The sequence below is a fragment of the Vulpes vulpes genome, chromosome 9, assembly GCF_048418805.1.
Source record: "Vulpes vulpes isolate BD-2025 chromosome 9, VulVul3, whole genome shotgun sequence".
Lineage (NCBI taxonomy): Eukaryota > Metazoa > Chordata > Mammalia > Carnivora > Canidae > Vulpes > Vulpes vulpes.
The window spans coordinates 106,581,134-106,601,018 of record NC_132788.1 but is presented as its reverse complement, the minus strand read 5'-3'; the positions used below and the strand labels follow the sequence as shown (position 1 = coordinate 106,601,018).

General features: G+C 60.4%; 3 protein-coding genes across 4 annotated transcripts in view; all 3 read right to left on the bottom strand.

Moving 5' to 3' along the window:
- Positions 1 to 671: 671 nt before the first annotated feature.
- PLIN5 (perilipin 5) lies at positions 672 to 8,152 on the bottom strand. Its single transcript, XM_026019212.2, has 8 exons — positions 7,992 to 8,152; positions 6,536 to 6,611; positions 5,828 to 6,023; positions 5,001 to 5,080; positions 4,451 to 4,631; positions 2,886 to 3,085; positions 1,549 to 1,668; positions 672 to 1,351 (listed from the first exon to the last, which is right to left on the bottom strand). Exons 2-8 carry the CDS (start codon positions 6,593 to 6,595, stop codon positions 821 to 823), a joined length of 1,368 nt encoding a protein of 455 aa, XP_025874997.1. The 5' UTR covers positions 6,596 to 6,611; positions 7,992 to 8,152; the 3' UTR covers positions 672 to 820.
- A 917-nt stretch (positions 8,153 to 9,069) lies between these two features.
- On the bottom strand, positions 9,070 to 11,699 carry LRG1 (leucine rich alpha-2-glycoprotein 1). Its single transcript, XM_026019213.2, has 2 exons — positions 11,559 to 11,699; positions 9,070 to 10,779 (listed from the first exon to the last, which is right to left on the bottom strand). The coding sequence occupies exons 1-2, from the start codon at positions 11,609 to 11,611 to the stop codon at positions 9,768 to 9,770; spliced, it is 1,065 nt and encodes a 354-aa protein (XP_025874998.1). The 5' UTR covers positions 11,612 to 11,699; the 3' UTR covers positions 9,070 to 9,767.
- Positions 11,700 to 16,634: 4,935 nt separating this feature from the next.
- Positions 16,635 to 19,885, bottom strand: part of SEMA6B (semaphorin 6B) — a 28,180-nt gene continuing 24,929 nt past the window's right edge. For both annotated transcript variants that reach the window (XM_072721719.1, XM_072721718.1), the window contains exons 13-17: positions 19,505 to 19,687; positions 19,273 to 19,419; positions 18,482 to 18,559; positions 18,327 to 18,385; positions 16,635 to 18,050 (exon numbers count right to left, since the gene is read on the bottom strand). In XM_072721719.1, coding sequence (XP_072577820.1) covers positions 17,086 to 18,050; positions 18,327 to 18,385; positions 18,482 to 18,559; positions 19,273 to 19,419; positions 19,505 to 19,687 — 1,432 coding nt within the window. In that variant the 3' untranslated portion in view covers positions 16,635 to 17,085. The remainder of the gene's footprint in view (positions 18,051 to 18,326; positions 18,386 to 18,481; positions 18,560 to 19,272; positions 19,420 to 19,504; positions 19,688 to 19,885) is intronic.

Genomic DNA, 19,885 nt, shown 5'->3' with positions numbered 1-19,885 from the left:
GGTCCAGGGAGGTTGGCATGGGAGGGGCTGCTCCATCTGACTACTTCTTCCCTCAGATCCTGTTCTCCAGTTTCCGAGAAATTCATTTATACTAAAGTGTGAACAGCTTCCATCCCAGGAAGCTACACCCACATGCCTAACCCAGGTGGGGAGGGCGCTAGTGGGGGGTGAGGGGGACTCCAGACAGGCTGGCAGGCTGGCCAGAGAGGCATTCTCACTGCTTTCGAATCTTGAACCTTGGCTTGTGCCACACAGTCCCACACCTGAGCAACTGCACACCCGGCACCCTGCAGCTAAGACCCACCCCAGGCCTGAACAGAGGCCATAGGCCTTTGGACAACACAAAGCACCTTTATTCTAGAGCACGAACCCCAAAGGGCAAAGCAAGTGGACGTGCAGGTCCGGCTGATACAGCTGCATATCCTCAGGGACCCTGAGTCCAGGATGTACAAGGTGGCAGGGGAGTGGGGGGTGCTCATGTTTCAAAACCCCAGAGGCCACTGGGCAAAACATGTGCTTCTGCGGGTTTTGATGTGCTTCTTGGGGTGCAGGGATGGGGGCCGCAGTCAGCTGAACCCAGCTGGGGCTAGTGGGACCCGAACTGAATTCCAGTCCCCATTGTCCCGGGAAGGACTGGGGAGAGTCTGAGAGCAGTGAAGCGGGTCTGGGATTCTGAATTCAGCTCCCCCCACCCCCAGCCCTGTCCTCCAGGCGAGGTCACCGCGTGGGCTGTCAGCGCGCACGTGCGGCCACGAGGGGGCAACAGGGATCCCGGGACACTGGCCCTCGTGGCCTCTGCTGCCCCACTGGCCCCACGTGGTCAGAAGTCCAGCTCTGGCATCAGGGTGTGCTTGGGGCGGCCGGGGGGCGGGGGCTCCTCCTGGGGAACGTCCTCCGGGGGGGCCGGCCCGTCCCCATGCTGGGCCTCCCAGGCCCTCTGCTGCGCCGGCCAGTCCAGGTGAGCCCAGCGGGGGTCAGGGCCCCCCACCACCTCGTCCACCAGGGCCTCCAGGTCAGGCGGGGGCGCGGACCGCTCCACGAGGATGGGCGCGAAGGGCCCCACCAGCCAGGGGAGCGGCACGGCCTGCAGCACCAGCTCCAGCAGCTCGTCCACGCAGGCGTGCGCCCGGGCCACGCTGCCTCGGCCCTCGGCCAGGGCAGCGGCCGGCACGTCCCCGAAGCAGCGGGCGTCGGCGAAGGCGGACTGCAGGGCATCCACGCTGCGCCGCACCTCGGCCACCTTGTCCTGGGCGCCCCGGGGCAGGCCCCGCACACTGGTCTCCAGCGCGTCCACCGTTCCCTGCAGCTCCCTCATCAAGCTGCGGGACAGCACCAACGTCTCCAGCTCCGCCTGTGGCAGAGGGGAGGGGCCTCAGTGTCCCAGACCGGCGCCCTGCCTGCCTCAGTTTCCCCATGGATGCTCCCAACAGCTGGCCTCAGCACTTGGTTTGAGACAGCTGGAGCCCGGCCTCTGGCAACCCTGGGCAGATCCAGAACGCACCCCCACCACACACACACCCCCTGGTCACCCTCTCCCCGCCACCCTACCTGGCTGCGGCGGCGGCGGCCGTTCTCTGGGGAGTGCTGGTTCCAGTCCTCCCAAAGTTCGTGCACCTTCCCAGGGCGGGCCGGGGCAGTGGGGGTCGCCCCGCACTGCATGAGGTTGATCTGAGGGGACGGAGGCAGTGGTAGTGAGAGCTGGAGGATTTGGGGGCTCGGGGGTGGGGGGCCCAGCACCCTAGCCTGGATCTGGTCTCGATGAACATCTAGAGAGCATCTTCTTCCCTGCAGCCTTCCCCGCCTACTGATCTAGCCTGGCCCACCTGCCCGGTCTCTCCTCTGCTCTTGGCCAGACCCTGCGCCCCGTGGTTCCCCTGAAGCTCAGACTCACTTTGGCCGTTTTGCTCCATCTGCCAGGAACAGGTTTCCCTCCACCCCACGCCCCTGTCTGGCTCACTCCAGTTTAAGTTTCAGTGTAGATGCCTCCGCCTCCAGGAAGTCTTCCCTGCTCCCCTCCTGGCTGGGCAGATTCCACAGCACCTGCATGTTCTCCATCATGACCCTGATCCCCCTACTGCGCTGTGAGTGTCCTGAGGGGGCCACTGCGCCCTCTTCGGTGCCCGGGGCAAGGCAGGCATCAGAAGATAAATAGAAATAAATTGGAGTCCATCCGCGCTCCGGAAATAGGACTCAGCCTTAGAAGGGAGGGACATCCTGACACCTGCTACAACGTGGATGCACCTTGAGGACAGCGTGCCCGGTGACGTAAGCGGCCTCGGGTGCTCATCCGCGCCCTCTGGTGGCGGCTGCGGGGAGGGCAGAGCGGGGTCCCGGATGGAGCTGGGGGACGGGCTGGACCAGGCCGCAGGAAGAGGAAGGGGGGCTGTGGGCAGAGCTGCGGCACCCGCCGCTGTGCGGGGCGTGGGAGTGGAGGAGAGAGGGGAGTGGAGGGTTGCTCCCGGGCTTTGACCTGACCCCCCTGCAAGGACGGAGGCCGAGACGCAGGAGGAGCAGGTCAGGGGCATCTGAACTCAGCAGTTCAAAGGGAGGGATGGACAGTGAGGGAATAGTCTAGAACCTACAGGCTGCGGAGGATTGGGATGGGTGGCAGGTGCCCGGGGGAAGCGGTGCTTTCTCTCCTGAGCTACCCTGTCTATAAATTCCAGGTCCTACATCTCCTTCGCCCGGAGACCCCCTTCTGTCTCCCCAGGCTGAGCCTTGACCCCCACCCCGAGCTGCCCCAGCCCTGAACACACGCGACCGGAGGCAGCTGGGCCCGGCTGTGCCTTCCCGCTGCAGACCAGCTCAGGACCAGGTACGCAGCTGGCACTCAATCCATGCCTACTGGCCTGCGTCTTGGGGCGGGAGTGGGCAGAGGCTCTCACCAGCTCCAGCGTCTCCTGCAGCTGGGCCAGCGTGTCCTGGGCGTGGTGTTTCTTCTGCCTCAGTTTCCCCAGGGAGTGTTCATAGGCCAGGTGGCGGAGCCGTGCTGACAGGGAGCCCAAACGCACAAAGTAGCCCTGATGTCTCCTCTGCTCCTCCACTGAGCCCACTTCCGGGCCCTCAGCCTCGGCTGCCAGGGCCGCTGGAGGATGGGACGGAGGAGAGGTCAGCGTGGTCGCCTCTGCACATCTGCTCACCCTCCCTCTGGGTTCACAAGCCCACGGGCTCCCAGATTTATTGTTTTCCTCTACTGCTATCAATTCGTTTAACCTTCCCCAGACCCTACGACGTGGGCACTGCTATCAGCCCCATTTACAGATGAGGAACACCGAGGCAGAGGGAGACGATGTGCAAGAGGCAGACCTGGGATTCCAGCCCAGGCACCCTTGACCCCTCTACTAAATGGTCTGTTAAGAATACACTTGACGGGGCAGCCCCGGGTGGCTCAGCGCAGGGCGTGATCCTGAAGTCCCGGGATCGAGTCCTGCGTCGGGCTCCCTGCGTGGAGCCTGCTTCTCCCTCTCCCTCTGCCTATGTCTCTGCCTCTCTGTGTCTCCGATGAATAAATAAATAAAATCTTTTTTTTTAAAGATTTTATTTATTTATTTATTATGAGAGACACAGAGAGAGGGGCAGAAACACAGGCAGAGGGAGAAGCAGGCTCCATGCAGGGAGCCTGACATGTGGCTCGATCCCGTGTCTTAGGATTAGGCCCTGGGCTGAAGGAGGCGCTAAACCACTGAGCCACCCAGGCTACCCTAAATAAAATCCTTAAAAAAAAAAAAAAAAAAAAGGAATACACTTGACAAGTGTGTGGCACACAGTAGGTGTTTCATAAATGCCTCATAGCCTTTCTGTGGAGGAGGGAGTGCCTTGACGCGTCCCCCAAGTGCCATAAGGCAAGGGGGTTGAGAAGTCAGATCATCTCCAGGGTCAGGCAAGATGTAGAAAGCTGGAGAATGGTGTGTTTGGGTTTTTTTTTTAAATAAGATTTTATTTTTTAAGTAATCTCTACCCCCAACGCGGGACTCAAACTCACAGCCCCAAGATCAAGAGTGGCCCACCCCACGGACTGAGCCGGCCAGGCGCCCCAGGAGAGGGCAGGTGCCTTTCAGCTCGAGTGTTTCGCGCTGGAGGACAGGCCGCAGCTCGGGATCGGGAGGGCGCGATCTCATTGTTAGATGCACGGGATGAGTTAGAGCACTCTATGCCCTGCCTAGGCCAGCGCTGCAAGCAGGAGGGCCGCCAGTTCGAGGCTGTGGCCCTCACGTGCGTAAGCCCCGTGCCCTCTCAGGGTCTGCGTGGTCTGATGTCTAGGAGGATGCGGGTCGGGGGCTGCGGGGGTGGACGGGACGTCAGGGCTGGGCTCCCCGCCCTGCGTCCTGCTGGACTGTGGTGCGGCCCTGCGCAAAGTGCCGGAGCTCTGTGGTGCTCTGTGGTCCGTGACCTCAGGGCATGCGGGCTGGGAGAGGGACTGGGGAGCAATGGGGAGGGGGGCCAGCCTCACCCAGCTCATCCTCAGTCATGGGCAGGAAGTGGTCCACCAGCTCCTCCGACTTGCCCAGCACGACGTCCACGGCGTGGCTCATGGAGCGCTTCAGGTCTATACTCCAGCGGCGGCCCTGACGTGCCAGGCCCACCACGCCTGTCACGCCGCTGGCCACCGTGTCCTTGGCTGAGGTCACCACCTGGTGGGAGGGGGCACCCTCCAGGTTCTGGCTCCCTTCTCTTACCCAGCTCCTCGAGGCTGGGTGTCAGGGGTCCCTGGCCCTTCCTGGTGCGGGGCCTCAATTTCCCTTCTGTAAAATGAGGGGAAATAGAGGTTCCCCCTCCCGGGGTCGTTGAGGGGATTATGGGCACCAACTGCCACATCTTCAGTGCTCGGTCAGCTCGGCGGGGGCTGATCATTGTAACTTGGCTGGTGTTGAGTGGGCCCCAAACCGGACTCAGCCCCAGTGTGGTGGGCCCAGGTCCTGGGCTGGTCCCGGAGGAGGCTGTGCTGCTCCCTCCCACCGCCACCCCTCTCCGGGTCCCCACCGTAGGGGTCCCCACCCTACCATGTCCGAAGGTTGCTGGAGAAAAGGCAGCTTCTCCAGCTTGTCCAGCCCCCTGCAGGCGAGATTGTTCACTGTGGCCACTGGAGGGGAGAGGCAGGGAGTGAGGGCAAGGGAGGCGGGGAGGATGGAGGGAGGCGCGGGGTGGGGTGGGGGGTCTGTGAGGGTGTGGGGGGAGACACAGGATGGGCCCCACCCCCCCTGCCCTCCTGGCCTCAGCCCTGCCACCTGGCTGCTGCCAGCGCCAAGGTGACTCCTGCCCCGTGCTGGCTGGGAGGGCCCAGCGGGCAGGCTCAAGGTCACGCAAACTGGCTGAGAAGGAGGCCGGGGAGGTGGGGAGGCCCAGGGCTGGGATGGGACCTCGGTCCACCAGAAGCCAGCGGTCTTTCCACCCCACCCCCACCCCTCTGCCAGGTTGGGCCCCTCAGCTGGCACAGGTGCCTGGGGAGATGTGGGGCTCAGGTCGCCGTGGGGGCAACGACAGAGAGACAGATGAGGGAGGGAGGTCGACAGGAAGGAACCGGAGGTTCGCCAGGCCGCTGGATGAGGGACGACCTCCACAAATGGCTAAGGGTGGAGGTCCTGGAGATGAAACCGGAGAGGGATGGTGGGCTGGGGTGTAGGTAGAATGGGGGATGGGAGGGGGCAGGGAATGGGAGATGGTGCTGGCGGGATGAGGGAGGGCCAGACGGGTGGATGGGGTACAGGCAGGTGCACGGACTAAAGGCGTCCACATGGGTGGGACTGCGTGGAGTCCACCTCAGCAGGTGCACTCCAGAGCATGGCGGGGGGGCAGCGGGGCAGGACCCAGGGGTCGGGGGGGTGCTCACGCTGGGGCTGCAGGTGGCTGAGCAGCGGCTGGGCGTGGTCCAGGGCCCGGGTGGTGAGGCCGCACACGCAGTGCTCGGCCAGGCGGCAGGCGGAGCCCAGCAGCGGGTGCCTGTCCTTAGCAGCACTGTAAGCATCCAAGACGGCGGTGCACGTGGTCCTGACCAGGGGCAGGGCCACCACGCGCTGTACCGCGTTCTGCGGGGAAGTGGGGGCATCAGAGGGCTCCCCCGAGGGTGTGAAGAGCTCTGCCGCACCTCTGTCCTGCTTCCCTTCCCGAGGCCAGGATGAGGGGCGGGAGGGAGGGTTGAGGGACTGCAGGCTTAACTTGGGGCTTCGGCCTTCCCATCTGTAAAATGGGTTTCTAGGGCTGGGTGAGTCGTGGAGCCCACATGCGTGAAGTGCGGGGAGCAGGGACTGATGCAGACATGTGGCGTGACTGCTGTCCTTTGTGCTGCTGCCGTGGAGGGCGCCGAGGTGCTGGACACGGGACGGGTAGCCGCAGAGACCCAGAGGTGGAGGTGCACGGGGGCGTGGGGGTGTGGGGGGAGATGCTCCCCGCCCCGGGGCCTCACTGTGCAGCTCTGAGCCCCCTCCATGGTCCAGCGAGGATAGGAAGGGGCGGGGGTACCTGGTCTGAAACTGTCCCAGAAGGGATATTCCCACCCCCCTTCCCTGTGCCCCTGCTCTGCTGGGGGGCAGCCCCTCACCTGCTGGTCCTGCTCACACAAGCTCGTTGTGGGGGGCTGAGCAGCCTCGTGGTCTGACATGCCTGCTGCAAACACCCTGCAGGGCAGGACAGGGTGAGAGGGGCCTCTCCACACCAGCCCTCCTGGGTCCCACCTAGGCCTTGGGGTCTGTCCTGCTGGGCTTGGGCAGGTACTCTTCTCTCTTGGGACCATAGTTGTTTTTTTTTTTAAGATTTTATTTATTTATGATAGACATAGAGAGAGAGGCAGAGACACAGGCAGAGGGAGAAGCAGGCTCCATGCCGGGAGCCCGACGTGGGACTCGATCCCGGGGCTCCAGGATCACGCCCTGGGCCAAAGGCAGGCGCTAAACCGCTGAGCCACCCAGGGATCCCTGGGACCTCGTTTTTGGTAATGATAGGAGCAGCTGGGTGGTTCAGTCGATTGAGTGTCTGACTCTGGGTTTGGCTCAGGTCATGACCTCAGGGTCTTTTTTCTTTTTTTAAGATTTTATTTATTCATGAGGGACAGAGAGGCAGGGACACAGGCCAAGGGAGAAGCAGGCTCCTGGCAGGAAGCCCGATGTGGGACTTGACCCCCAGACCGGGATCACGCCCTGAGCCAAAGGCAGGCTGAGCCACCCAGGGGTCCCGATCTCAGGGTCTCAAGATGGAAGCCCATGTTGGGCTCTGCGCGCAGGGGGGCATCTGCTTGAGGATCCTCTCCCTCTCCCTCTGCCTCTCCCTGGCTTGTGCATACTCTGTCTCTCAAATAAATAAATCTCTTTTTTTCAAATAAATAAATCTTAAAAAAAAAAAAAGGATGATGATAATACCTACCTCCCAGCATCGCAAGGGACATGGACAATGTATGCACAGGCTCTGTACACAGTAGGTGCACACTAGAGAGCTCTACAAGGTGGGGATATTGTCGTGATTCAAAGCATGGACTCTGGAGAGGGAAAGACCTGGGTTCAAATCCTGCCATTACCTGCTGTGTGACTTTGGGCAAATGCCTTCACTTCTCTGAGCTGTTTCCTCTTCTGCAAAGGAGGGGAGGTCCCTGCTGCCCCTGCCCAGCCCCCAACTCATCCTTCCCCGACAAACTGCACAAGCAGCCCCCGGCAGGGGTGGACGTGGAAGCTGCCCATTCCCAATAAACGCACAGCCTGACAGGGAAACCGAGGCGGCCGTGGCGATTCCAAGGCCACTCATGTAAGCAGACTCAGGGTGGGGAGTTCGAGCTGAGACTCCCCGCTCCCTCGCAGTTCTTTCCCCATCCCCACCCTGCGCCCTCGGAGCCCTGGTCCCCGCCCAACTGGGTCCCCAGCTTCAGCCAACTGGGCCAAGGGTCTCGGCCACCTGCTCCGGCCCGTCATCCCCCTCCTTTCTCACACCGCTGGATCCCCTCCTGCCCACCTGATCCGGAGCCCCCAGCCCTGCGGGGCTCTCCCGGACGCCCTCCGCAGGGCACTCACCTGGGCGCGCGCAGCCCCAGCCCCCGAGCACCGCGGCGGACCCCGGACTCGGGCTCCAGGCTCCGCCCACCGCCGGCCCCCCTTATAGCAGCCGGGTGGGCGGGGCCTCGGGTACTGACCAATGGGGAGGGGCTGCGCGGAGGCGTGTCCCCGGGGGCGGGGCTCCAAGCCCACCCGCCCCACCCCGCGCGCCTCTCTGGGGCTCCCGAGGGCGCACCGCGGTTGTCATAGTAACTTGCGGACGCTGGATGCCCCAGGATTGAGCTACTTCCGTTGGCCGGATCTGACCACCTGTCACCCTGCTGTCATCGCGGAGACGGTAGAGGACGATCACTGCCCCCATGACTTCGGCGGAGGCGTGACCTTGGGCAAGTCCTCAAGGTCTTTCTTGTTGTTTTAAAATATCTGTCCTTTAACTCGGCCAGGATTCCGGCTGGCCCATGCCCTTGGACCCCCATTTTGCAGATGAGCAGACTGAGGGATCTGATTCAAACCCCGCTCTGCCAGACTCCAGGCCCCTCCCTGGCTTTCATTTTTTTTTTTTTTAAGTTTTTTTTTTTTTTTTTTTTTTATTTATTTATGATAGAGAGGCAGAGACACAGGCAGAGGGAGAAGCAGGCTCCATGCAGGGAGCCTGATGTGGGACTCGATCCCGGGTCTCCAGGATCGCGCCCTGGGCCAAAGGCAGGCGCCAAACCGCTGCGCCGCCCAGGGATCCCCCTCCCTGGCTTTCATCATCATGGAATGACCACCATCGTGAGCATGACCATTCTTCCAGGGAGCATGTCCCCAAACACCCAGGGGTCCTCCCCAAATCGGACTCTGGCTCCCAGCATGCCCAGCCCTGTGTCCACAGGTGGCTCAAGGTTCCGAGTTGGAAGAACACAGGCTCCAGGCCTCTGCCCATGCCTTGAGCTCCACCCAACCTGCCCAGGCCTGCCCTGGGTGGCTATCCCCCTGGGTTGTCATGGGCCAGCATGACAAATTGTTTGGAGACCTGAAGCAATCTGGTTTAATTTAAACCTTCCCCAGGACACAAGCTCTGGCAGGAATCCACCGGTAAAATGACACTCTGGGCAATGGTCAGAGTTTTATTTCCAGTTAAGTCCTGGATGGGGGGAGGGGGAGGAGAAGCCGAGGGCCATCAGATCCCAACTGTTATCCCTTTGGAAGCTCACGTCCTATACCCCAGACCCTGGATCAGGCCTCTTCTTTCCTTCTCCTTCCTCCGGAGGACTAAGAAGAGAACCTGGGAGATGCTGGGAACACAGTGAATTCCAATAGTCCATTCCCATTCCACACTTATTAACCCCTCAGGTCCGTCTCCAAACTGAGAGATGCTGGCTACCAGGGAACCCAGTCCCAGTCCCTGCATTTGGAGAGCCCCCTGAAGTGGGGGAGCAGAGCCAGATAGAGACAACCCAGCGTGGCCAGGGCTGGGCCAGCGGGAGGCCGAGCAGGCTGAGGGAGCCTGGAGACCAGGAGATCTGGAAAATAGGGAGACATTCTTCTTCTTCTTTTTTTTTTTTTAAGTAGGCTTCATGCCCAGTGTGGGGCCCTGAGATAAAGAGTTGCATGCCCTACCGGCTAAGCCAGCCAGGTGCCCCCAGGGAAAGATTCTTGGAAGAGGGTACAAGGAGGCCAGAGAGCCCACGGTGTGTTTTAGGAAGCGTGAGCCAAACCAGCCCCGGCAGCTCCGGAAAGCTGAAGGTGAATGATTTGCCAAGGAGCATGCAGCGTCCTGCCAGGCCCGTCTCCCCACCGCAGACCCAGGCCTCAGTGTGACTCGGCTGCTTCTAGGAGCGTCTGGCCCTTCAAGGCTTCGGGCCGAGCGCAGCGGGTGTCGTTCCTGGAGAACATCTTGTCTTTGTTGGCCACAAGCCACCCATAGAGGTCGTCCAGGTTGTGATCACAGATCCAGGGGTTACCAGAGATGTCAAAGCCGTCCTCCATGTCCCGGGTGGGCTGCCCCAGGGATGTCCAGAGCCCCTTGGGCACGCTGGTGAGCGAGTTGTTGGAGAGGTCAAGCATGTCCAGCTGCTGCAGACCTCGGAAGGCACCGGTCGCCACCGCGGCCAACTTGTTGTCGCTCAGGAAAAGGTAGCGCAGGCCTGGCTGGGGTGCCAGGAGCCCCTCTTCAAGCACTTGCAACCTGTTGCCCTCCAGATGCAGCCTTTCCAACTGCAGGGGGCCCCTCAGGAGGTCAGGGGGCAGAGTCTTCAACTGGTTATTACTGAGGTCAAGGATGCGCAGGGCGGTGACGTTGGCCAGCAGCCCGGGGGGCAGTGTCTGGAGGTGGTTCCCGGACAGGTCCAGATGCCCCAGGGCTTTCAGCCCGCACAGCCACGAGGGCTCCAGGACGTCCAGCCGGTTTTCCTTTAGCACCAGGGTGTGAAGAGCAGCCGAGACCCGGAACAGGCCGGGGGGCAGCTGGGTCAGGGCATTGCGGGTCAGGTCGAGTACTTTCAGCAGAGGCACCGGCAGCAAGAGCTTGGGCGAGAGGCTCTCCAGCTGGTTGGTGGAGAGGTGCAACTCCTGGAGGTTAGAGACGCCCTGGAGGGTGTCAGCCCGCAGCTGGGTGAGGTTGAAGAACTCCACCACCAGGTGGACGGTGTCGGCGGGGAAGCGGCGAGGGAGTTTGGCAGGTGGGTGGCAGGAGACGGAGCTGCCGTTGCTGGACGGGAACACCAGGCAGGTGTCACGGTCCGGGGTGATCCCCTGGGCTGAGGCCACGGATAACAGCAGCAGGAGCAGTGTTCTGGAAAGATGGGAGCTCAGACCTCCCAGGCTGTAGATAGTGACAGAAGAGACACCTAGTTCGATGAAAGCATCCCAAGAATCTGCTATTTCTTGTCTCCACTTCCCCCATCCTGGACCATGCCACCTCCTTGCTCCCCTCGACTAGGGCATCACCTCCTGCTCCTCCTCTGGCCTCCCCCTCATCCCTCGCCCAACTGCCAGAAGTAGCTGCTATTCCCCAGAGCAGTCTAACTCTGAAAACGGAGTTTCTCAGTCAGACCCATAACTGCTACCCTTCTTCATTGGCAGCTCAGCCCCATCGCGCTGTTAATTATTTACAGTCTCATTTGCTAATTTCTTCTGCTCTAGCTTGTTTTCTGGGTCATTTTCTATTTCCCTGGCTCCATATTTTGAAGGCAGAGCCAACGAACTCCTACTTAGCCTGCAAAGCCCTAGCTCCAATGCTTCCTTTTCCATGAAGGTTTCTCTGACTTTCCCAAGGTTCCCCCTCTGGGGTCTGTCTCTTTCTGTCTGGCCCTGAACCAGCAAGGTTATATTTCTGTGGCCTGTTCCATCTTGCTCCAAAATGCTTGGAACAATCCAGGCCTCAGAAAGGAACTCTAAACATGAAAAGTGTATTCTGCTTTGTGCAGATCTGGGGCAGGCTTTTGGCCTTGGGATGGAGTGGTTTACAGTTGGCACCATAATCCTCGGAGGGCTGGGGCTTCTGCGCCTCCTGGTCTGCCCAGCAGGCCTCTGATGGGGTGTTGGTCGGGCAGTGCTGGGGTCTTCTACCTCCTTCTCTGGCCCGGGGTGGGGGAGACTCACCTCTGGCTTCGCTCTGGGCTCCAAGGGGACATAATGGCCTCTCTCTTTTCCATCTGTGTTCCCTTGGCCCGGTGAGGTAGCCTTATACCCTTGGACCGAGGACAAGGCCGCCAACCACAGGGAAGTCCTTACCCACATCCTGTTCCCGTTACTGGCTGGACCTGAGCCAGGCAGGGGAAACGGAGTCGTCAAAATTGCAAAACTGCTTCCTGGCAGTGGGAGGGCAGCAGGGAGTTGCCTGCCCCTTCTTTCCCTGCTTCTACCCAGTTTTTCATTTCCCTGAATCCTGCTTTTGGAGCGTGGGCACCCAAGAGTCTCCTGGGCTGAATCCCCGCTTTCCAGTCCAGGAATCAGAGGTTGGGTTCACAAAGCACCATTTTTAGAGGACAGCTCTTTAAGCAAGAGATACTCTTTGCACTAAATTTGGGCAACCAGGAAGCTCAACGAAGAGAACAAAAAGCATTTGTGTTGAACTTATGACATGTTGTTGGCCTTTTTAAAAAATGAAATAATTTATAAAAATTAGATTTCAAAAGTAAGCAATGCCAAAAGCCTCCACAGACTTTGAACAATGGCCTGGGAGGCACTGAACCTGGCTCTGGCTCCCAGCTCCGCTAGGAATGGCTTTATTTTGTGATCTTGGGCAAGTGGCTTCAGTTTTCTTGGCCTCAGTTTCCATATCCGTGGAGTTGAACTCAATCTCCAAGGGCCCCTTCTGCTCTTTCTTTCTTCATCTGAAGCTAATGTGCTGTTTGTTTTGGATCCTTCTCATTCCCTAATGCATTTGGAAGCTACAAATTTCCCTTTGAGAACTGCTTTGGCTGCACCTCACGGGTTTGGCTATCCAGTGCTTTCATTCTTGTCGCATTCTAAACATTCAGGTGTGATGTGTTATCTTTACCTGCACCCAGGACTTTGATCACGTCTGGCCATAGCCTCTTCTCCCTGGCCAATCTCTGGAGTTTTGTCTTTATTGAGCTGTAAGAATGAATATGAGTTCTGTCTTGTGGACACACAGGTTCAGAGACACACATGCAGGCTGATCGTGACAGGCATAAAGAAAGACAGATGGAGGGGGCCTGGGTGGCTCAGTCGGTTAAGTGTCTGCCTTCAGCTTAGGTCATAATCTCAGGGTCCTGGGATGCAGCCCCACATCGGGCTCCTTGTTCAGTGGGGAGTCTGCTTCTCCCTCTCCCTCTGCTTCTCCTCCTCCTTGTGCTCTCTCTCTCTGTCTCTCTCTGTCAAATAAATAAATACAATCTAAAAAAAAAAAAGACAGATGGATATTCTCGTGAATACACAGGTAGAGATACCACACAGAGGGGAAAATGTGTAGGATCACACAGACACACAGACAAAGCAGGACACGTCAGACAGAATAACAGATCTGTAGAGGCGGACACGCAAAAACACATACCCACAAAAGTAGGCATAGGAGCTGAATAGACAGTTTTCCAAAGAAGACACCTAGATGGCCAATAGGTACATGAAAAGTGCTCAACATTACTCATCATCAGAAAAATGCAGATCAAAACCACAATGAGCTATTACCTCACACTTGTCAGAATAATTAGAATCAAGAAGACAAATAACAGGTGTTGGCAAGGCTGTGGAGAAAAGGGAACCCTTGGGGGTCCCTGGGTGGCTCAGAGGTTTAGCGCCTGCCTTTGGCCCAGGGCGTGATCCTGGAGTCCCAGGATCAAGTCCCACGTCAGGCTCCCTGCATGGAGCCTGTGTCTCCCTCTGCCTGTGTCTCTGCCTCTCTGTCTCTCTGTCTCTCTCTGTCTCTCATGAATAAATAAATAAATAAATAAACAAATAAATAATTAAAATCTTTAAAAAAAAAAAAAAAGAAAAGAAAAGGGAAACCGTGCACACTGCCAGTGGGAAACCAAATTGGTGCAGCCGCTGGGGAAGACAGTGTGGAGGGAGAGCCCTCAAAAAATTAAGAATAGAGATATATGACCCAGCAATCCCACTTCTGGGTATTTATCCAAAGAAAACAAAATGGTAACTTGAAAAGATATATGTATTCGTTTGTTTGTCGGAGTATTATTCACAATAGCCAAGACTAGAAACATCCTAAGGGTTATTGACGTATGGATAAGGAATATGTGATTAAAAAAAAAAAAAAGAGAGGGGATCCCTGGGTGGCTCAGCAGTTTGGCGCCTGCCTTTGGTCCAGGGCGCGATCCTGGAGTCCCAGGATTGAGTCCCACGTCGGGCTCCCTGCGTGGAGCCTGCTTCTCCCTCTGCGTGTGTCTCTGCATCTCTCTCCCTCTCTCCCTCTCTCTATGTCTATCATGAATAAATAAATAAAATCTTAAAAATAAATAAATAAATAAATAAAAAGAAAATGTGACGCACAGACACTGGAATATTATTCAAGCATAAAAAAGAAGAAAATGCTGCCATTTGCAACAATGTGATTGAATCTTGAGGGCATTACCCTAAGTGAATTAGACCAGGACAGAAAGACAGATACTATATACTCTCATTTATTTGAGGAATTAAAAAAACCCGTAACTGAGAGCAGGATGGCAGGATGGCTGCCAGGGGCTACGGGGTGCAAGAAATGGGGAGATATTGGTCTAAGGATACAAACGTGCAGTTCTTTTTTTTTTTTTTTTTTAGATTTAAAACATTTATTTATTTGTGAGAGAGAGAGAGAGGAAGAGCACCAGCAGGAGAAGGGGCAGAGGGAGAGGGAGAAGCAGACTCCTCGCTGAGCAGAGAGCCTGAGGCAGGGCTCCATCCCCGGGCTCTGGGATCATGACCTGAGCCGAAGAAGTCACACGTCACCAACTGAGCCACCCAGGCGCCTCCACCCCTCAACCCCATTTTTTCTTTAAAAATTTATTTATTTACTAGAGAGAGAGGGAGGGACAAATGTGCAGTTCTAAGATGAATACACCCGGGAGGGGTCACGTACAGCGTGGTGACTGCAGTTAACGTTACCGTATTATATACTTGAAAATTGCTAAGAGAGTAGATCTGCAATATTCTCATCACTCACACACCCGGGGACCTACGGGAGGAGATGCACTGATGGTGGTAATCCTCGTGCAAGGTGTGCACGCATCAAATCACTGGGTTGTGCGCCTGGAACTCAGTGCCGTCCATCAAACCTCTCTCAATAAGGCTGGAGAAACGGGTTCAGGAGGAGCCATGGGATGTCATCGCGGTGCTTTGTGTCGCTTTGCTTACTAACAGTGTCCCCCAGCACAAGGAGGATCCGGATCTGTCCTGTCCACTGCCCGGTCCCCAGAGCCCAGCACACAGCAGGTGCTTCACGGACAGGGGCGGGAAGGGAGGAGTGTGAACGTGAAGGCATAACGCTGAAGAGATCTCTTAAAGTGAAATCAGATCCTGCTCCCTGCTTAAAACCCTCTGATGGTTCCCTGTCGCACTTAAAATAAAATCTGTAAGGCTGGGGTGGAGGTGGAGGTGGGGAGTTAATGTTTAATGGGGACTGAGTTTTACTTTGGAAAGATGGAAAGTTCTGGGGATGGATGGTGGGGGTGGGTGCCCGGCGGTGTGAACGGACTTCATGCCATTGAGCTGTGTGCTTTAGGAAACGGTACCCCAAAAAATAAAATATAAATAAATAAATAAATAAATAAATAAATAAATAAATAAATAAATAAATGAAGGTACCAATGGTGCATTTGAATTGATGTAGATTTATGTGGATTTTACAACAAAGAATTTTACAGTCCTCACCTGTGAGGCCCTGCCTACCTGGAGCCCTGGCCCTGCTCTCTCTCATCTGCACCTGCTCCTGCCCAGCCCTCCCTCCCCGCGCTGCTGGGGGCTACTGTGGCCGCCCTGCCCCTCCTCCAAGCAGGTCCCCACTGCAGGCCTTGCACCGGCTCTTCCCTCTGCCTGCACACCTCCCCACAGCTGCTTTCTCACTTGTCACCTCTCAGCTCAAGTGTCACCTCCTCCGGAGGTCCTCCTTGACCACCCCCTCCCCCACCCCATCACCCCTGACCTAGCACGTTATCTGGCCTTTTCACTGTGCATGTCACTACTTCAAATCCAGGCCTAGGGCAGCCCACGTGGCTGAGCGGTTTAGCGCCGCCTTCAGCCCAGGGTGTGATCCTGGAGACCTGGGATCAAGTCCCACGTTGGGCCCCCTATGTGACCCCTGCTTCTTCCTCTGCCTGTGTTTCTGTGTCTCTCATGAATAAATAAATAAAATCTTAAAAAAAAAACAAACGAACCACAAATCCGGTCCTAATTTGTGTGTATGGGGTCGATACCCCCCCCCGCCCCGCCCCACCTCACCCTCCCCAGGCTGTGAACTCCACGATGACAGGGATCTTGGTCCCAAACATGCCTGGCATTCAGCAGGGGCACAATAAATATTTGCTCAAGTGTGAATCAGAAACTGGCCCATCCAGATGAAGATACCGGCCCCTCTCCCATTTCCACACCCAGTTCCCCCAGAATTCTGCTTGTGGTCATGAGTCCCACAGGGCGCTCCCAACTGCCCTGGGCGACACTGGGGTCCTGCCCCCCCACCCCAGGAGACAGAGCACACCCAGAGGCATGGGGGCCGGTGGTTGTAAACAGTTTTATTGATGGGGAGGGGGTTGGGGGAGGCAAACTCCAGAGAGGGTCCAGGACTCAGCTGGCCACTCAGCTGGCATGCATGGTCAGCTGGAGGTCAAGGGAGAGGTCACAGGGGGACGGGTGGCATGGGACCCTCTGACCACCCTGGGGCCGTATTTACAGTGGGGCCCGCCCGCCTTCCCCGCCCCCCAGACCACCAAGCCCTTTAGACAGCTGCTGCCGATAGGACTTCTGGGCAGGCCCTCCCGGCCCCCTGCCCGAAACCCCTTCTCGTCTCCCCCTCAAACTCCTGACCGGCACCTCGGAGGCCCCCCGGCCTTCTGGAAGCCCCGGCGCCGGCTCAGCCAACGCCCAGGCCGCTGGGGCCACCGCCTCGCACACAGACAGGTACACTGCACGCTGGCCCGCCGCGACACACACACGCCGGCAGCAGCCCTCGTGGGCACACACGCACACACACCTCCCTCCCCTTCCTGGCCCCTTGCACACGAACACGGCATGCACACACGCACACACACCCACACACGCCAGGAGCCTGGGTTGAGGAGGGGCCTGGAAGGCGGGGGTGGGGGTGGGGCGGTTGGGTCCGCAGGTGCGGCCCCTCCCGGGCCCCGCCGCCTCCGAGCCCCCGGCTGACACCCCGAGAACGGAGTTGTGCAATTGGATAGAAATCTGCAAAAGAAACGCCAATTGGAAAACAAACCCAAATCCACGCGCAGGTCAACCTCAAATCCGGTGCACATTCCTCCCGCCCCCCCGCAACCCCACACCGCCTCAGTGTCCCGCGGCCCCGGGCGGGGCGGGGGGCGCGGGGGCGCGCTCGTTGTGCTTCCGTGCGGCCGAGGGCCCCCTCGCGGGCGGGGCGGGGGTCTTGAGCACCCACTGGAGCTGGGCCGGCTCTCTCCTCCTGGTTCCCGTGGCTGGCACCGCCGAGGCGGGGCGCCCCGGCCTAGGGCACGGGGGGCGCAGTCCTGTCCGTGCCCCCGTAGGCGAGGAGGTGCGCCAAGTCCGTGGCGGGCCGCGCGTGGCGCCCGCGGGGGCGGTCGCCGGGCCTGCCCTCGCCGCTGTTGAACGTGTGCGTGCGGCGCAGGGCGGCGGGCGGCGGGCCGTGGGGGCCGGGCCTCCGCAGGCTGCCGGTGGGCGGCGGGCTCCAGGGCCGCGGGAGGCCGTCGGCGGCGGCGGCGGCGGCGGGGGCGGGGTCCGAGGGGCCCGTGGGCGCCGACACCACGCGCCGGCGGTCCGGGCTGGCGTGCGGGGTGAGCGGGAAGTCGCCGTGCGAGGCGCGGCCGGGCCGGGCGTAGAGGCGCGCGTCGGGGGCGGGCTCGCCGGGCGCGGGGGCGGCGGGGCCGGCGGGGGCGGCGGGGGGCGCGGGCGGCGGCTCGGGGGCGCGCGCGGGCGCCAGCAGCAGCAGCGACGACGAGGCGGAGGCCGAGAGCAGCGGGTGCCCGTGCTCCCAGGCGCGCGCGCCCAGCCCGTGGGGGTGCGGCGCGGGCAGGCGCTTCTGCGGCAGCGGCGTCTGCTCGGGCGTGGGCAGCAGCCCCGAGTCCAGGTCGTGGGGGCCGCCCTGCAGCAGCGTGGCCTTGGCCCAGCCGTTCTGCATCAGCGGGGCCAGCAGCGCCTCGGGGGCCCCCCCGGCGCCGCCCACGCCGCCCACGCCGCGGCCCCCGGGCCCGGCCGCCCGCCGCTCGCCCAGCCGGCTCACGCTCAGCACCGCCTCGCCGCCGCCGTGGGCCAGGATGGCCTCCTTGTCCTTGCGGCGCGCCAGCTCCCGCCGCTCGCGGAGGCCCACGTACCAGCCCACGCTGAAGCCGGACACCACGGCGCCCACCACGAAGGCCGCCACGGACGACGTCACCAGCAGGTTCACCGACACCAGCCCCGCGCGCTCCTCCGCCAGGCTGGCCCGCAGGAGTCCTGGGCGGGAGGCGGCGGCGTCAGGGCGCTGCGGGGGGCGGGGCGGGGCGGGGCGGGGGCCGGAGGGGGAGGGGCAGCCCGGACCCCGCCCGCTGCCCCCCGGTCCTCGCGGAGTGTGTCTGCCCATCTGTCCGCCTCTTGGCCTCTCTCTGTCCCTCCCCTGCCACCCCTCCTGGAAGTGCGACCCCGCCCCTCCAAGGCCCTGACCGAGGCCACCCCCACCCCCCATCTGGGCAGCACTAGGAGACCCTGGTGGTCCCCCCTGCCCCCGCTCACCTGTACAGTCCCCTAAGCCCGCCGTGCTGGCCCCGGACACGTCCTGCTCGAAGGTGCCTCTGACGGGGTGGGAAGGGCGGTCAGCAGAAACCGCCGGCCAAGCCTGATCCTCACCCCCCACCCGGTCTCCCTCCCCCCGCCCCCCTCCCCCGTACCTGGTGCCAGGGCTGAGGAAGATGCAGGAGCCGTCCGGGGCCCACCCGCAGTAGGGGTCCTGACTGCCGATGCAGTTCCTAGGGCAGACAAGTGACCCAGCGGGTGCATCAGCCGCCGGCCCTCACGGGCACCTCTTACCGCCAGCTCCGGGAGGCCCTGTGTCAAATCTTTGCACTTAGGGGCTACTTATTCCCCCCACTTCATAGGTAAGGCTCGGGCCAGTTGGCTTCTGCCCAAGTGGCAGAGCTGGGCTCACTACTGCCATGCTGGGGGGCTCAGATCTCTCCGTGTCGAGGGCTCACGCTGAGCCTAGGGGCGGGCCAGGACTCTACATCTGATCTGGCCACCCCTTAAAGGCAGGGAGGCAGCTGTCTTCCTGGTCCCCAGCTTTTGCTCCGGCGGCTCTTAAAGATGTCTGGCAGATCTCGTACCTTCCTCTGCCCACAGCCCTCCAGGGCTCTCGCCCCTGAAAGCCCAAGTCTTCCCTATGGCTCACAACACCCTGCTCAACCGCCCCCCTCCCCTCCCAGTCCCCCCACCTTCCCTCTCTTCCCCTTGCTCACTCTGCTGCAGCCAATCGGGCCTCCTTGCTGTTCTTCCAACATACGAGGCCCGATCCTGCCCCAGGGCCTTTGCACAGGCTATATCCCCTGCCCAGCTCATCAGGCTCATCCTTCAATGAGTCAGGACGCTGTTGGGCCCCGGACTTGAACGTGGCTCTCCCGGCTTCCCATGCTCATTTCCCCTTGCTTCCCCATCACCTCCGCAACCTGCCCCAGGGGGAACTCACTTCATGCACCCTGAGTACTGCTGGCAGCGGGCCACCGGCACGCGGACCACACAGCGGGGGAAGGCTGCCAGCAGGCCACCTGAGGCTGCGTCCAGCTCCAGGCTTAAGAGCCGGCGCCCTGCCTCACCGCCGTCCGACCGTCCACACCTGGGGGCGAGGAGACTGTGAGACTCAAGGGCAGGCCCCGTCGCCCTGCCCACCGGGCCCACCTCCCCACCTCTACCCACCCCACCTGTCTGGCCGGTAGGTCTCAAACTCCTCCAGGAAGACACTGGGCCCAGTGGTGCCTGAGGTGCTGGCATTGGGCCAGATGAGGAACTTGAGGACGGTGCCCACCTCAGAACCCAGGAAGACAACGGTGTGGTTGCCCCAGGGGCCAGCGCCCACGTCCACAGCCACTCGCGTCAGCTGGTGCCTGGGGCCAGGGTGGGCAGGGGGTCAGGCTGGTCCCACAGTCCCTGTGGGGCCCTGGGTCATGTAGAGACAACACCCATGCCAGGCAAGGTAGGCATGGGCATGGCGACATGGGGGCATGTCACAGAGAGACAGGCCCCCAAGCTGGGCTCCTGCCTGGGTCTGTCCCCCGCCGTCCCCATCACGTGCCCCCCCGGGG